Source organism: Zootermopsis nevadensis, unplaced genomic scaffold (assembly GCF_977971745.1).
Source record: "Zootermopsis nevadensis isolate Lab colony 2312 unplaced genomic scaffold, Znev_1.0 Znev_ptg000003l, whole genome shotgun sequence".
Taxonomy (NCBI): Eukaryota; Metazoa; Arthropoda; class Insecta; order Blattodea; family Termopsidae; genus Zootermopsis; species Zootermopsis nevadensis.
The window spans coordinates 8,110,181-8,128,629 of NW_028259135.1; the positions used below are offsets into that span (position 1 = coordinate 8,110,181).

General features: G+C 41.6%; 1 protein-coding gene across 1 annotated transcript; it reads right to left on the reverse strand.

Annotated features, from left to right (window-relative positions):
• Positions 1-646: 646 nt before the first annotated feature.
• On the reverse strand, positions 647-16,771 carry LOC147874964 (kelch-like protein 10). Its single transcript, XM_087342270.1, has 9 exons — positions 16,605-16,771; positions 14,248-14,429; positions 12,842-13,093; positions 11,271-11,550; positions 8,476-8,715; positions 7,132-7,301; positions 6,616-6,785; positions 4,600-4,801; positions 647-3,120 (listed from the first exon to the last, which is right to left on the reverse strand). Exons 2-9 carry the CDS (start codon positions 14,424-14,426, stop codon positions 3,018-3,020), a joined length of 1,596 nt encoding a protein of 531 aa, XP_087198396.1. The 5' UTR covers positions 14,427-14,429; positions 16,605-16,771; the 3' UTR covers positions 647-3,017.
• Positions 16,772-18,449: the final 1,678 nt, after the last annotated feature.

Consider the following 18,449-nt stretch of genomic DNA (forward strand, 5'->3'; position numbering starts at 1 on the left):
ACATGCCCTGCCCATCGCATTCTTCCTGACTTACTCTTTCATATGCAAAAAAACACGTTGTGATATCTCATATTATTTTTATTAAGTGTTAAAATTGTAAAGATAATTATGGGACACGATGCATAATATTTGATATGCCTTATTTAATCCAAATTTATTGATTTTATTAATTTATTGAATTGATATGGAGTGGCGACACTCAGTCGCTTGAACATCTTTCTGCCAGTTCCCATCGGCGAGCGCGCTACATAGGATCACTATCGTTTCGCAGCTACCCTGAGGATGAGAGCAGAGATGGCTCTCGTAACGTTGGAGGAAGAAATGGTTCATTCACCCACCAGATGTGGCTTGTTGCCCGAGAGTCTTTTATCAATTAAGGTCGCCGCGAAAACTTCACTTTATACATCTTTCTCCCAGACTTGCCGTCTAGCGACGACATGACATTCACAAAGCTTTCGCATTCGTAAAAGCTGTTTACGAGGCGAAAACTTAATTCTTTCCGGATGTGAAATGACGGTTGCCTTAAGAAAACATCCCGGTAATGTGACACGTCGGCAATCGTCAACAAAGTTATTTTAAACAGGCAAAGAACAACCTAATCTAACCTAACCTAACAATAAGTATTTATGATATTATTTATTTATTATTGACTGCAAATGGGTTTATACCCGGTGGCAGTGTCTTACAATAACATACAAAACAATGAGACAGAACAGAACAATGAGATACATCAACACAATGAGACAGAACAAAACAATAAACAAAAGGACACAACAAAAACAATAAGACACAACAAACAATGAGATACATCAACACAGAGACAGAACAAAACAATAAAAAAGGACACAACAAAAACAATAAGACACAACAAACAATGAGATACATCAACACAGAGACAGAACAAAACAATAAAAAAAGGACACAACAAAAACAACACATCCCACTCAAAATCAACCAACTCATAAATTACAAAACCATCCAACCTCAAGTACTTAACTTAAAAAAAAGAACTTAATACCACCTAGACATAAGACAATAACTGTAATGTATTACAAACGTCATGAACTGATGCACTCACACAACAATACAATGAGACACAACAATACAACATACCACACTCAAAATAAAACATCTGACACACAATAAAAAACACACATCCACTAATTAATCACAATACTTAGAGTAGAATATAAAGTCCGCTCTCAGTACATGAAAATTTTATCCCAAAGAACTACAGCCCTTCATCACTTGGAGACTAAGACACTTCACTTCCCTTATCACCATTTATTCCCAACTTAATAACCCTTAGCTTGTAACTACTTTTCTGACCCTCTTTCTAAAGGTGCCTAATTTACAGGGGAAAGACTCTAGCATGCCTGGAGGTAATTGGTTCCAGCTTCTTATGGTCCTACTTACAAAAGAATATTTGCCTACATCAGTTCTTTGTTTCCTAGTCCTAATTTTCCGAGTATGATCGTCCCTGCCCAGGTAGCATGGCTTTAATAATCTATCCTCTATCATTTTCCAAGCCCGGCCCCCCGTGTATGCTTTGAAAAGGGCGCACATTCGGGCTATCAATCTACGCTGTGCCAATGTTTCCCAACCAGATTCGTTCGTGAAATTTGCAAATTTAGCCGCTCTCTTCTGCACCCGATTTAGGGCTCTTACCTGTCCTTCCCTGTAAGGGTCCCAACACACAGCTCCATATTCAAGTATCGGTCTCACTAGCGACGTATAAGCTAAACGTTTCGTATTGTTATTTCCCTTTTATAGTATACGCATTACGAAATGGAGAGCCTTCCATGCTTTAATTAGTGTATAATTCACATGATCTTCCCAGCTCAGATCACTGCGAATAAGTATTCCTAAGTACTTAAAGCTATTTGCCTCTGGAATTAATTGATCCCCAAAAAAGTAACTCAGCTTATCCTTCACCCTAGCTCTATTGAAGCTGACTGCTTTACTTTTACCTGGATTTATCTTCATTTCATTTTCTACCGCCCATTCCCATAATCTATTCATATCTGTCTGTAACTTATCAATGTCACTACTATCCATTATTTTCCTGTATACTATACAATCATCAGCGAAAAGCCGTATATTTGAATCAATGTTTTTCCAAATATCATTAACATAAGCTAGGAATAGCAAGGGACCTAATACGCTCCCTTGCGGCACTCCTGACGTTACCCTGACTTCATGAGATAGCTGTCCGTCCACTCTTACTCTTTGCGAACGTCCTAAGAGAAATTCCTTTACCCATAACACTACCCTCAAGTCCACACCGGTTGCAGCAATTTTTGTAATCAGCCTATCGTGTGGGACTAAATCGAATGCCTTTGAGAAATCTATTATAACCGCATCAGTCCTGATTCCCTCGTCCAATGAATCAGCAACATCTTGACAAACCGTGACTACTTGACTTTCGTATGAGTACCCTGGTCTAAACCCATGTTGACCCTCATATAACCACTCACTCCTTTCCCAGACTTGCCTTAGATACCCTGCTATAACGTGCTCCATTTGCTTGCAAACCACCGAGGTTAAACTGACCGGTCTATAGTTCCCAACTACCGATCGATCTCCCCCTTTATAAATAGGGACCACTATAGCCTTCTTCCAGTCCCCTGGGATAGAATTGTTGTTCATCGTTACCTCCAGCAGACGCGCAAGGTATGGAATCATAGGGTCACTTGCAGTGGCAGCCCCTATAATTTTTCAAAAATAAAAAATATTTTTTTTTTATATAATTTGTAACACTTTATTTCTTATATATCATTATTTCAATATTACCCCTTACGTTGTCATTATCCACTAATCGGCTGAACTGACAGTAAGTCCACGGGCGAGGAGTGCGAAGCAGAACGGAGCTATCATCCGGCTGCAAAGATTTCAGCGCCGCTAGCCGTTCAAAAGTGCCGAGCGCGGCAGACGGTGGAGTGAGGGGCAGCTCACTGTTACAGTACGTATCGGGGCTGCAGTCCCCGCAGCCGGCTTATAGTAAACACGCCTGCCCGTTACCACGTGTGTTTGTAGGAGTAATCGCTTGCGTTCGGTAGGTTCTCGATTACACAAGTCGACATCTGGGATCTATAAACATTCATGTCTGCCGCCAGGTACCTGCAATTTGAAATATTAAAAGTAAAAACAAACCCTCTTGTGTCATCCATAAGTATTATCTACACTCAAGAGAATTTTTTTCACATTTCGCAAACACAGTTGCAGAAAATGTGTAGCTCAAAATGAGATGATGTAACTCACGAAGGAATGTGTCTTCTACCACAAATTATTCATTTAATATAAATTTAATAGAAATGTAATTTCAATGTCAGTGCACTTATGTCAAGAAATTATCCATTTTCTTAATATATATACTTTTTTCCTTTAGGGTTCTAAAGTATCAGATATTTCTGTGTAGAATAGGTATAGAAGAATTATCCATGTCTGATGGGCTGGCTCTGTCTTTGGTTAGAAAGGAAAACTGCTTGAAGCTAAGGGCGCAAGCTTAAACCGAAATGTCGTTGCTTGTATTTTGTTTCCAGACAACTTTAACAAAAATTCCCCCAATGGGACTTCAGATCACGATTCTCACACCATATTTCAGAACAGTTCCCCGTGATCTGTTTTACTCATATACACATAGAACACCGGCCAACGTGCTATTATAACACAATACATTTTATTACATCAAAATGAAGGAAGAGGTTATGAATATTTTAAAACGCTGTTAAATGACGTTCAGCGGTACATATGTTTGGTGTACTTCATAAAGCCATTACCTTAGGTCAGAATAATAAATTTAATCACACACTTTCTTTGGAGAGATAAGCGTGTTTTGTTTGAGACATGCGCCCATGACAGTATATCCCTCTTTTAGCAATATATTTTCAAAAATCTTTTTGTCCCACCAAAAGTAGTTCTGGAGAAGTTCTGCTGGATATAAAACAGACAGCAACCTAAACCAAATTAATTTCAGTTCGATTTCTGGCTCTTGCACATTCGAGTATGAAGAAAGCTTTGTTCTGGGATGTTTTAGAGCTGCTTACTCACTCAGTCAACAGATGGGACGGGACTGTATGGTCAAACACGCCAAGAGCCAGCCTTTTCCAAATAACCATCCATCAAAAACGGGAACATGAGGCGGTAGGCGTCGTTAAACCTGAAACTGGCCTAACACTTCGATGAAATCCGAATATTATGGCGATGCTGATGTGCTGAACGCCAGAAACTTCCTGCCCAAGAGAGTGCCATTGGTCAAAGAAACTTAATCAAAGAGCTTCTTATTAACGCAGTTACAGCTTACGTCTGATTAGCATTACCTAGTCATTCGCCCTCTGCTTTAACGATTCAGCTTGACCGCAACATCGCCCTGTCTGCTTTCATTCTACCCCCTTCCTCTCACCCATTTCTCGCGTTGTATTCAAGGCCCTGAGTAAGCTGTAAGAACCTCCGAAACGTCGGTCAGTTTCTACGACACTACACGGTACACCATCCGCAAGATCGCGGTTATATCGACCGGAACTGGTTCACTTCCTAGCGCTTTTCGAAAGTAACAGTCTGTGATTATACAGCCCTGACCAATCAAACAAAGAAACAAACCATTGATTTTCCTTGTCATTGAAATATGCGACGTGGAAGAAGTCCTTCTTATAATGTGTACCGATGACAAAGATTGTGTCGTCCATCACTTCTGCGTTGAGTTTATATGAATGGAAGTTCATGTCAGGGATCTCTGTCCACATGTCTTCTGCAGGGTCGTACTTTTCGGTACTGAGCTCAACAGATGTCTCGTTCCATCCTCCTGTACACACACACATTCCGTAATAGGTCACAGTATATAAAAAAAAAGCTGCCAAACGAAACTTATTCTAACCCCATTCAGTTAGACCCAACTTGACATTTATTACTCTGTCACCTGGCCACGAAATGTTTAGCCTTTATGGAACCGTAAGATTCATTATCTTATTCACAAAAGTCGGTAGTTGAACCCTTCCCACATACTCTAGTTCTATAAAACATTTTAATATTATCCTTCATTTTACGCCTATGTATCAGAAGTGGTATCTTACCTTCAAAATTTCCAATTATAACTTTCTAGTTATAGTCTGTGTATTTCTCGTATCTTCAATGCTTCACACTCCGTCCGTCTTACCCAAAGGACTTTATGCTCTTAAAATTTGTAATTCCGTAAACGGAACGAATGAATGAAATACAACGAAGAAAACTGATTCCCTTTTGCAGTGTTAATATTAGTACCAGGAACGAAATTGAGGATCGAATAGCTGCAATATTCCTTTCGAACTTGTGGCATCAGGAAATTGCGCCTGACATCTGTTCACTGCTTCATACAACTGCGTGCGAAAATATTGTTGAACAACAACAACAACACAAGATGCACTGTTCAAAACGGCATTGCTCAAACAATTGAATGCGAAGAGACTGCTTTAAACCACCGGCTTTTCGGGGATAACGGCACGACAAACTGAAATTTCCTTGCTACAAGAACAAAATATTTACCTTTAAAACTGGGACTGTCTGACAAATGGGGCATACGTTAGTTCAGATGCCACAAGAGATTATGCGTTGTTAGTTAGTGGTCTTTCTGGAGAACGTAATCGAAACCACGAATCGGGGTTGAAATTACTGACAAACTAACACTGTAGTGACAGGAGAAAATGCTGTTCATAAAATCTCAGTCACTCAAAGAAAACCACAAAAGCAATTTCTATAAGAAGGATAGAGGAGCATCAGAGTTCTCACCTATGGCGTACAGACAGCCGTGGAACGCGACGCAAGAAAAAAACGTACGTCGACAAAGCATTGGCGCAACGAACGTCCACTGGTTGGTGTCCGGGTCATAAACTTCCACCGATTTAAAAAAAATGGTAACCATCAGTTGCACCAGCGACGTATATTTTATCTGAAAAACAAATTAGTTTTATGACGCGAATTGTACTCATATTTGATGTAGGCAGAGGCTTTATACCGCGTCAAGCAGAGCACAAACATGGGACAATCCGGATTTAAATTCGTGTATTTGTTAATATTATTCGTGTCAAAGAAAACGAGTATAATGGATGAAAATAAACTGATTAAATATAGTATAAACAGCATAAAGTGCTTAAATTAGTGCATGATGGAAACGATGGTAAGCTACATCTTCTGTGAAACGAATTTTATGAAATTTAGTACCAGAGACGTACGGTACGAGCTGCCAAGTGGTGCTTAACATTTGCTATTTACATGAGATTATTAACTGTGTCAAAAACATTATACATCTGTATTATATGAAAGCCCGTTTGATAGCCGTTGCAGTCTGTGAAATAACGTAGTACGTAGCACGGATAAAAGTAAGTGATAATAAAACAATATGGGACAATGGAGTGAGGGAAACTAAGTTCAAGAGCGAAGAGGAATGCCTTGAAGATGAAGGCATAAAGTTCGTCTGAAACGTCGGCAGAAGCCAAACGACAGCCATCTTCGTACATGCCACCATGAGAACCTCAAATCCTGCAATTACTTCAACAGTTCTTACGTTGTTACACGCGGACAGACAGACAGACGCCTTGCCTTCTGCACTAATTCACACATTTCTGTTTCATAGGATTTACGTACCATTCAGCACAGCCGCACTTGCACCGCGTCGCCCTTTGTTCATGGGAGCGATCCAAGACCACTGGTTCGCCTTGGGGTCATATCTTTCAGCCGATCTCTGATTCTTACCTTCAGCTTCAGCGCCCATCGCGTACACTGCACCTCGCAGAACTGCCACCATTAACTTCGATCTGAAACGAAGAAATTACACGCTCTGTTAAGCTCACTTTTTGCTGATTCAAAAGCATTTCCTCTAGCACGACTCAATTTTTGGTTCGTCATTGTTAAATCATAGTTCAAATAAATTAACATGCAAATCATATTCTTAAAACCTGGAGAAATTACGATCAAAGTCTGTGATTGGCTTCTATTCGTGTTTGACTAAGGACCAACATTGTCGCATATGTCCTCCTGTATGTGAGTGGTACAATTTTACATCCCCTGCCCACATTTATATCTTGATTAACGGAGAGACTATCAGCTTTTGAAGAAGGACTCTGTTCGAAGGAGTTCCTTAGTTACCAAGCTGCATCTTACCTGCATTCATGCATAGGCGCCACCTCGCGGCATGTCTTCTTAACAGCGTTGAAGCAGAGACATGATCTTAAATCTTTAGAGCCTTCTTCACCACCGATGACGTAAATATCGAAACCGACTACAGCCGTGCCATGGTGGGCTCGCCGACCGATCGAGTCGAACCCCTCCACCTGCAAGAACGACAGGTTATGGCTTTATGTTTCTTTGGGTCACTTGGTCTACTGATGTCAAGTCCATACATTAGAGTCCAAGCGAACAACCACCGGAGCAGAGGTGCAACCCCCAACAGTGGACCGAAATTGCTACACCGTGGTGGGTGGCACTCGACAAAGACCATGAGAAATTAACTTGGAGCAATCGTGGAATTAAGAGAGACTGAGGAAACACGAACAACATTACCAGTGCCCTCTGGAAGTTGGACAGACAAATGTAGAATTAATTTCTGATCAACAGCTGACATATCAGGTTCGTAGGATGGTAGAGACAGATGTTGGTGTTTTGGGTTTTATCGAGGCAAAGCTGGAGGCAGTATGTCCCCCACACAACCCCACCCCAAACATTGCGCCTCCTAATTCACGAGGCGTTACCACGCAGATGGCCAACATCGACAATGATCAGTACCTCATTTATTGCATTGAAATCCACACTGACGTTCAACGATGATTTCGTTTCATGTCTAAAATCAGCAGACAGATGACGTAGGACGGTTATTGTAAATGGTATTTAAGGAAAACTTCATATTCTTCGTGGATTCCTATTAGAATTTACATTTTACATGAGATTCAGCATTTGAGTAATTTATTTATTTATGTATTTGAAGCTTCTCTTAAGAAAGGGTTCACTGCAATGGAAATAAACGAACACGAAATAAAGAGGCAAAGAGGTGATTGTTATTAAGCCCAAATAAACAATTATTTTGTTTATTTATTTAGTGTTCTGTCTGACGACAGGTCCAAATGAACGAGATCCTTCCATCCTTTTCTCGGACTGGGACCTGTTCATATACGTTCTTGGCAGATGATCCAGAAGTGGTTTGCCATTGCCTTCTTCTGTGTGTGAATGGAGTAATTGTTGGGATGCCACGGAGAAACCGGGGAAGCCCCCGGAGGAAAACTCTGCGTTGCCTAGACCACGGCCTTGCCCAACACAAGTTATAAATTCGGGCACCGCCGGGAATCGAACCCGAGACCCCAGTATTACAAGGCCAGCGTTCTAACCGCTAGACCACCGTGGCTGGTAAATAAACAATTACTTGGTAAAAATAAGCAAAACGTAGGAAAAGTTGTATTTCTCGGAGGCGTCATTTAACAAGGCATGGTAAGCGTAGAAATGCGTTCAACTCACCACACTCCACCGGTCTGCTCGTGCGTCGTACGCTTCGATCATATCTGACGGGATTCCGTCGCGACACCCACCAATAGCAAAAAGAATGTCCTGTGGGATTCGTGGGTAGGCAAATCTTGGTGTCACGAATTCCTTGTCTTTTTTCTTTGTCATCATTTCTGAGTCGTGAAGAAACGAGAGCGACTCCGAGATCAATGGTCTGCACCCCTCATTTTCCATCACGTAAGGGTGATTTGATACCTGTTGAACAGTTCATTGTGGACCTTATAAACTTTAAGGAAGGGAAGCCTTGAATCATAGCACGTTTCATTGCAGAGGAGACAAGAAATTCACACATAATTTGTTTGGAGACTAACCGAAACAGATATGGAATATACAGGTTAACATGTTTTTGGTTTATGTAACGACGCTCTTCACAAATGCACAGGATGTGGAGAGCAAAGCAAAGTTATATCGAGAAATGTTTCGACAAAATTAAATAGTTCAGTAATTGTTGCATTTTGAGTTACCTTCAAAATTGTAAACTATTTCTCGTCTCTCTAGTGCGAGATGCACGCTGCGAACACCACATTCTTTTTGAATCGATAGCTTTAATTAATCGTCATAATTCCGTAGCATCGAAAAAAATTATGAGTTTCATGGGAGGCAACCTGCTGCATGTTGATGGTTGGGTTGAAGGTCCGTCAACACAACAGCGTGTGATTATGGGCTCCATGTCTATTAAGATCCATTGCATGTTTCGACCTTAATTGGTCATCATCAGGTGTTTTTCTTTAAGTTTTCGAAACTAGTAGATATGAATGCTAAATTATAAAGACATTTGAAGCAGATAACATTTTCATGGATCCGTGCAATTGTTTCACACGTATTCGTAAGAGGAAAGTAGCTGAAATCACAGGACATTTGACCTAGAGTAGAAACTTTTTTTCTCTCTTGTTAAAGCACGTATTGAAATGGAAGAAATAATATCTTAAGTTTCATGGCTGCTTCGTGAGACGACTGTTGAAATATTGGAATGTTCAAGCTGTCTATGAGTTTGAAGCCCTTAGAGTAATTTACTCTTGGAGGTAGAACGAAGCTTTCTTGATGCAATTTTCGGATGTCTGTTGTCCCTATGTAGTCAATCACCTGAGGATTATCATGCTGAAGTGACCTCGGGTTGACTATGTACATCGCCGGAGATGCGTGAAATTATTATAGCAGCTGAGATACGTTTCGTATGGCAGTAGGATCTGAGCCAGAAGACGTGAGTTATCTGCTGGATGATTTTACTAATCAAGCAGAGTGAACGTTTGAATGTTGTTAACAGTGGGATGCTGTAGTTGAACTGAAACACGTAATGGATCTTAATAAACTCTGTGACTGTAATAAAAGATTGGCGCGCAGACAGACGGACGGACGGACTAACAGACACGTACGAGGTGCGATCGGAAAGTTTCAAGACTGTGTCAATAGAGGGCGAACCGGATGTAGTACGGGCTTCTGCCGCTAGGGGGTGCGGCCTACATTCATAGTGAATCAGTGTGCCAGCCGGCATCATCGAATTAGCATTTGTTTCTTAGTTACGGGCGTTTTGGTAGTGCATTTCACCGACCCTCCTGCGATTTCAGAATGGCGGATTTTCATGAACAAATCAAATTTTGCCAAAGACTCGCCAAAACGGCTACGGAAACCTATGAAATGCTAAAGCAAGCATTTGGGGTATCCGCAATGGGTCGTGCATAAACTTTTGTGTGGCATTCACGTTTTAAAAATGGCCGAACCTCTGTCGATGATGATGACGAGCGTTCTGGACGACCATCTTCGAGCACAACGCCTGAAAATGTTACGAAGATTCGGCAGGCCATTCACGAAGATCGACGTCGTACCATCAAGGACTTGTGCGACATTGTTGGGATAGGCTATGGGACCTGTCAGCTGATTCTAAAGGAAGAACTCCACATGCGACGCACCATGACAACGCGCCAGCGCACACCGCCCTCAAAGTTCGGCAGTTTTTGGCCTCAAACACCATGGCCGTCATCCCGCACCCTCCTTATTCGCCGTGTGACTTCTTCCTCTTCCCAAAGATGAAAATTCAGCTAAAGGGAAGGAGATTTGAGACGATAGAAGAGATTCAGGCAGAATCGCAGATGGTGCTTGACAGGCTGACAAAGAAAGATTTCCAGGGATGCTTCCAGGCTTGGCAGCGGCGCTGGGATCGTTGTGTTCACTCCCAGGGGAACTATTTCGAGGGTGATGGATGAATTTAATACCTGAGATAAGTGTACGGGTTTTTATAGGCGCAGTCTTGAAACTTTCCGATCGCACCTCGTACAGACGATGAATAAAGACGATTATTAACTCCAACCACATCTCTGCACAAAAAGACGAATCGAATATTTGTTTTGAACATACACATACACCCACACATGCGAGCGTGTTAGAATACCAGCGCCATTCCACAGGTAGTTTTTGTAACCATGGAAACTAAGATAATCTGGGAATTTTTTTGCAGCAAATTTTGCGCGGAATAAAGCATTAAAATCATAGTGTAATTTTGACGTTGTTATTGTAAGATTTTAACCAGAATTGGAATATGTCAACAGATTATGTTAAAGCTCATCAGTATTAAATCTAATGAACATCCGTTTAGACGGTGTCGAGCTGGATCTGTGGACAGACAGACGGGCTTACACGTAGTGACGTAAATGGCTCACGAATTGCATTAATTACTTACGAACACGTGTGAAAATGGAATTGAAAACGCGGGCTTCACTTCCGATAAACATCCACTATTTCAGAGGCATACTGACCTTCTCTGTGAAAAACTTTGCCTCAATTAGTCCCAGTCTGACGCCCTCCAAAAGGCCCACGATGTGGCGTTTCCTGTTGTCCGGGTCGTGGTTGATCCACCGGAGAATGCACTCCCACACAACTTTCTCGTCCTTCACGTTCAGTTCCTCTGACCCGATTATCTTTTTCAGCTCCTCTACAGCCAGTTCTAGCACTTCCTCGCTCTGCTGAGACACTTCCACGAAGTGACGCAGAACGAAGCGACGAGCTTGATTCGCAAGTTCGGCGCAGAAGTGAAACCTGCGACAGCGAGGGTAAAAGCCGACTCAGAATCCAACTCGTTCGTTCTCTGACACAATGAACCACTGAAGCAAGAACTGGATTCTGAAGTGTTACCACACCACAGTATTTCACCTCCAGTTTTTACCTTAGCCCTTTGAGACTGAGAGCAGACAAGTGGAGAGGCAACTGTGAGAGACGCTCCGTGTAACCTGGACAAAATAGAAGGTTTTTGTCCATGAAGGTTCCCAGGCAATGCCCGCTCGTCCTCGTGATAAAGTTATAGGTTGAAACAAGGGCTTGGCGTACGCAAGTGAAGAAGGCAGTGAGATGACAAGCGTAGAATTTAGAATTCAGGCATTAACATTGGCGAAAGGACGTTGTGTTAACTGTGTGTGTTAATTCAGTGAAACCTCGTTTAACCGGACTACGTGGAGGTGACCACGGGTCGGATAAGCCTACAAGTCGGACGACCGAGGGAAAGGAGACGGCAAAAGAATCACTCGTGAGACCTGTTCGAGGAAGTCTCTATATTAAAATAGTGAACTTATCAGTCATTCTGACCATTACATGAAGTGGACGTTCTGGTGTGATTCTGCCGATGTCAGTTGATTCGCTTAATATGTTTTCCTGAACAAGGAGGGTAGGGATTCAGCTTCTACGGGAATCAGCAGGTTGTTTTTTGTCTTTGCCCGATAATAACCAATTCCCTAAATGTCCTGAAGTGTTCACAATAGTCAGCAAAATCAGGGTGTGAGGTTAGATCAATGAACTGTGCCGCGTGGACATTTCTTTACACACTTCAGCCGGTAGAAACCGGTCGCAACCTATCTGGTTGAAATTCGGTCGCTTAATGAGGGAATCGGATAATCGAGGGTCGGTTAACAGAGGTTTTGCTGTATGCAGAAAGATGTGGGGCTGAATGTTGACATTGATATTGGGAGGATTATGTAAGAAGCAAGGATTGTCGAAGAGAAAGAAAGAAAGAAAGAAGAAAAGGAATTCTAGAGGAAGACAGATTTAATTATGACCCTGCAATAGGTCGTGATTAACGTTCTACGTGGTGAAATTAGTCATCTGCTGGTCTTAATGACGATCAATACATACGCAGTTAAATCAAAACATTTAAATTACAGGCACATTAATTATAACCTGCAAGCAGCCCTGACCTACAACGAATTATAATTTGCCCAGTCCTCAGTCAGAGGTTTTAATCTCCGACCCGGCACTCGGCTGCTCTGTTGGGTAAAGCTGCCTCGATCCTGCGACGAATGCTGGCGTCTCAGCAAATGACAAATGAACATTAATTTACCTTTCTAAACGCATGATGCGGATACAGTTGTCGACGTCTGTCGCGTCCTTGAGGAAGTCGCAGCAGAGTTTAGGAAGGTCCGGAATACACAAGTAATCGGCCGCCACGAGCAGCTCACATGCGTTGTCGGAGTTGATGACCACCTCGCGATAATAAACATATTCCATTATCTGGGTCATCATTTCTGAGCTGATTCCGCGGAGGAGAAAATCAGTCTCCTCACTGGCGTGTAGTGTTGTCGTGAAGAGGGCCCTGAAACGTCATAAAGCAGTTGTTAATTTAGACCGATTTCGAGAAACGGCGAGCAGAAAATTACAAATCATGCTCATAAACTTTAAGTTTTTATAACTCACTTAGCCAAATAAAAGTATCCTTTTGTCAATGTGGTGGATGAGAGATATCTGAGGTTATAACAACTACTGCAGAAATTTTGAAGCCAAGCCACAAATTAACACAATTGTTTCAACATACATCGCAGGCTGTACATTCCACTGATTAATCAGTTCGTAATATGAAATCGATTTGTTCTGTCAAAACATTTTCCCGACAATAAACTTAAATGAAAAGCCGATGTTTCTACGCGGCTTTTAAAAAGTGATCTCCAACAAGCAAACAATTTCCTATTACAAATTAAGGGCTTTACATTGCAAGACAAAGAGAAAGATTTGATTGTCGGAAAACTGAAAGAGGGGCACAGCTTGTAACATGACGTGAGAATTTTCTGTTGGAACACAGAAACAATGTTTCAAAGGTCTAATTCATTTCTCGTTTCAAGAAAGCAACGAATCCTTATTTATAACGCAAGCAGATTAACGTATGCACAAATTCTCGAACGATCCTCTCCTCACAATGAAACATTTCTCGCGAAGTTCTTTGTTACAGTTTCTTATATTTCAGGCAGAGCAACGCACAGCAACTTTCAATGTTCCGGACACTGGCGTGACAAAGGTGCATTACCAACTTCCTTCCGGACATTTTCGGTCGTCTTTATTTATTAAATTCAAGACGATTTGGAAATGGATTGTAATTCTACTTTCAGATCGATTGACTGTCACCTTGGTACACTCGCACTTAAAAATTAGTACAAAAGGCCATGTACGTCTTCAGGGAAGTGGCGACGTGTTTTCTCGTAGAAATTATCGGACGTTTCAGAGGTGCTTACTGCCTCCATCATCAAGAAAAGAAGACAGTAATTACGCCTAAAATACCACTCAGTTTCTACGCCGCAACGTCCAGAAGACATTAGTCTTCTTCCTCGCTTCCATGAAATTTAATAACAAAAGACAATTGGCAATATAAAAATACAGGTTCCTGCAACAAAGGGGGTATAACATTTCACAGACGAATTGACGTCTATTGTGTCCTTATTTCACATGTTAATCAACCAAGACAGTACATAAACAAACCTGAAATATTCACTACGCATCGAGAGAACCATTCTGTGGACTGGAAAGACGCCGCCATCCTCCAACCTCAACACCGTGTCACAGACGTGGTTTTTCTCTCTCAGATCGTTCAGAGGGACCGATGCTTCGCTGCACTTCGAACCGTCGTGAAAACGGCTGCTACTTAGGTTTAACTCCATCTCCTGAAAAGACAGTCCATAGCTGTTACAAGTTTTTCCTCATACTGACGCGTGTGCACATCAACTGAGATGGAACACGGTACTGAGAATAATATCTGGGCCTGCGAGAGAGTTACTGACAAGGGAAGGGTGAAAATTGCGTAATATGGAGCTTTATAGAACTTGTTATTGTTTCATAAAGGGCGAGGAATTTGATTACCTAGGCTACTGTTAGATTCTCAAGCTCGACTTGGGCTCCATGAACTCAGTTTGTTTCTTTGTTATAGAAATGCCTGTTGAGATTCAATACAAAATGACAAATCTCTAAATGCGACATATAACTAACAAACTAACCACTTAGACGGCTTAGGGAACACGAGGTTTCAACACCGAACTAACTAAAGCCCTCCACCGGACCCTGCCCTGGGCCAACAAAATTCAGTCTCCTTCAACTCTTATCGCCCATAGATCCCGTCTGAGATTATTCTTCCATCTACATCTAGGTCTCCCCAGCGGTTTCTTCTCCCCAGTAAGTAAAGTAAAGTAAAGTGTCCCGCTATATGCCTATGTAGACCTCGGCACTAGATGGGGGTGAGTGGTCAGCATCACGCCCCGGCCGTGCTTTATCCCTGGGAAAGGACCCCGTACCCATTAGACAGGAGGCTGGGTGGGCCACAGAGACGGTCTGGACGCAGAGGTTGGAGTAAAAATCCTCTGCGCTCGTCGGGGATCAAACCCCGATCTCCCAGCTCGTAGCTAGTCACTATACCGACTGAGCTATCCCGGCTCTTCTTCTCCCCAGGCTTTCCAAAAATACCCGGTGCACTCCACATGCCCCGCCCATCCCACTCTTCTTAACTTACTCTCCCTGAAAATGTGGCTGATATAGGCAATAATAAGTCATGCCGCGTGTTTTTCATTAATAACATCAGGTTAAATATTCTTACAAGTAAACCATTTAGACATTAAGTATAAAATATCAATGTAATCTGTAAAGTCTTAGATGCTTCTACTCTGGTAAATCGTTTTTAAAAAAATACGACAAAAGTATGCCACAGAAATTATGTGACCTTTGATGCAGGACCAGGCAGTTAACAAATAAATTTTGGAAAAAGAAGCTATGCCTTTTCATAGCCATAAAATTTTCTAGTTCTTCTCTCTCTCGCTCTGTAGAACTAAAAGTTCTTAAGAGCTTACATGATTAAGGACTTTTATATACACTAAAAGCACAAAATGTAATTTAAACTTATCAAATCAAGACGAGAATTACAGTTGGGAACAGTCACAAAAGCTGTTCGTTGTTCTAACGCACGCGTAGATCCAGCCTACATCACGCTACTCACACACTGGAAAGATCAAGATATTCTATGAAAAGTCGAGTGGGACTCGACTTGTCTAAAAGTAGCCCGCTTTCTTTACTGAATCGGAAGGTTCGTGTTCAGAAAGCCCGCCACCGGGGTCTATCCTGAGCCAGTTGCATCCAGTTCGCTCTATCGAGTCCCATCTCCCTAAGGTTCATCTTAATATTATCTTCCCACCTACGCCGAGGTCTTCCCAGAGGTCTCCTCCCTTCAGGCCTCCACCCCTTCTGCCCACCTCACGCTGACAACATCGGGTGAGGAAAACAGGCCGTGGAGCTCGTCATGCACTTTTCTCTGTAATCTGTCCCACCCCCGTTTTGGGTCCACATATCTTCCTCAACACTGTTCTCAAAGACCCTCAGTCTATGTTCCTCCCTCATTGTGAAAGACCACGTTTTGCACCCATACGCCACAACTGGCAAAGTTACGCTTTGGTTCATTTTAATCTTAATTTTATTTTGGTATGAGACCGGAGGACAAAAGATTTGCACTCAAGTATTCCCCGGATTTAATCTGCTGTTGTAGAGAGATAGTAAGAGGGAGATTCGTCGATAATTAGGCTCATAAAACCCAAATAAAAATTTCTCACAGTTCCCTAAAACGCTTTAATAATGTCGATGTATCAAGAGATGTGAAGTGTTAGAATATATACCCCACTTCTTAGCATCCATATATTTTTATTAAGATTCTGGGCTACTAAACACGTTTTATTCCTTTAAAAGTGTAAAATGTTAATTGCCTACTGGAATATTATTTTACTATCTATGATGCCGTGAAAATGCAGATGAAAACATGTAAATGTGATGAGCAATAACAATAATAAATAGGAATCCCTTACCTCAAATTTGTTCAATGGTAAGATACCACGATGTCCGCTGGAAAGACTGGAGGATAGTATCACAGATTTCTTAATAACTCTTATATAAGAAAAGTACTTGTGATATTCTAAAAAGTTTTTAACAGCACAAAATTCTCTACTATACGACGCACTTCTTCTACAAGCGATTCACAGCTCAGTTTTCTCCCCAATAACAAAGCGGATTGTTGACGGCAATACAACGATGCCGTCGAAAACTGTGACGTAACAATTAGTAAAGGAATCGAGTGCAATACGGTTTATTCAGGCAATTATACTGCATGTATAAGAAATTAATAAAGATCCTTATGGCATGCTCAACCAACATTGTTGCAGGTGTGGGTTAAAAATCCGAATACTTTTTCTTACATTATTGTAGACGCAGGTGTTAACATAAAAGCTTACCATTGTCGGTCCATATTTACACATTGTTGGTAGTTGAGAAAATATAAAGAGAATTACTCTAACTTATAATTTGGTTACATTCGATCATAAATATAAGAAGTCAATAACTAGTACTAAGTACTTCCCCTATAAGCGTGACGCTGACCACTCACCCCATCTAGTGCCGGGGTCAAGGAAGAGAGGAGCTATACCTCCTCTCCCCCCCAAGCGCCTACATGGCGTATAGTGGGACAAACTTTACTTTACTTTTACTTCCCCTTTAAGAAGAGAACACTTGCGGGACGCATGTTTCGCAGTTCTGGCGTAGACAATGGTGGTGTAATCGCCTCTGAAGATGGCAGATCTCTCTTTTCAAAGAGACTGGGATGCAAATCATAATTTTTATCTCTTTCTGGTTCTAATCCATGTCACTATGGAGACTTATATCGCTCTTGCTTTTAAAGCACAACTGAATATGTAATTTCGTTCTGACTTGTTAGGTTCCTATTTGATTTACCTACATTTCCACAAGACTCACACACTTTCAATATATATACAGTGTGTCCGTAAAATAATGGTGGGGTAACAAACAGTCATAGTTTTGGAACAAAGCAAGATTAAATTAAATTAAATCCGTGGCGTAACAGCTCCTGAGAGCCAAAGCCGACTAGCTTGACTGCTGGCCTCACGTTCACATGCCTAGGCAGAGGTGAACGATCATCCAACCAGATATAGGGTGACGTGTGGTCAGCAATTTCTTCCGCTTAGATGCCGAAGAAGACCGAACTAGACTCTTTTTTGAATATCAGTGAGGGAAGAACATCTCACAGGAGCTGAGAGGGCTATAGAAATCTTGCTGCCGTTTTCAACGACGTACGTATGTGAGCTGGGATTTTCGACGTTCACGGACACGAAGACTTCAAAAAGGAAACGACCGCGAAGCGTGAATGCTGAAACGAGATATTCCTTGTCTTCAGCTTCAACCACATTTGCCCGACAAAGCAGGCACAAGTATCACGCTGACTAGCAAGTGAAGATAAGCTTCCTTTTGATTCGCTATTATTGTCATTTTAAAATTAAATTATTACCATATAAGAAACGGATATTTTTTGATCTGATTTAAATAGATTATACATTTAATCTGCTATCCTCTCTAAGATACTCAACAAAGATCGTTGTGATTTGAGCATGTAAAACGCTTTAAGGATTTTATATACGAGTCTTATTTAATTCTGATCATTTCCAAATTTTATAAATGTAATATTTTGTAACTTCTGGGTTGTTGCGCCTTGTAGAAGTTTTCGCGACGTTTCAGAAGTATTTGCTGCCTCCATCATCTGATCACTCATCGCCCTAATGATGGAGACTCCTACCAGACTACACGGCGCAAGAACCCAGAAGACAGCCATCTTCATACTCACCGCCGTGAAATCCTCAAATACT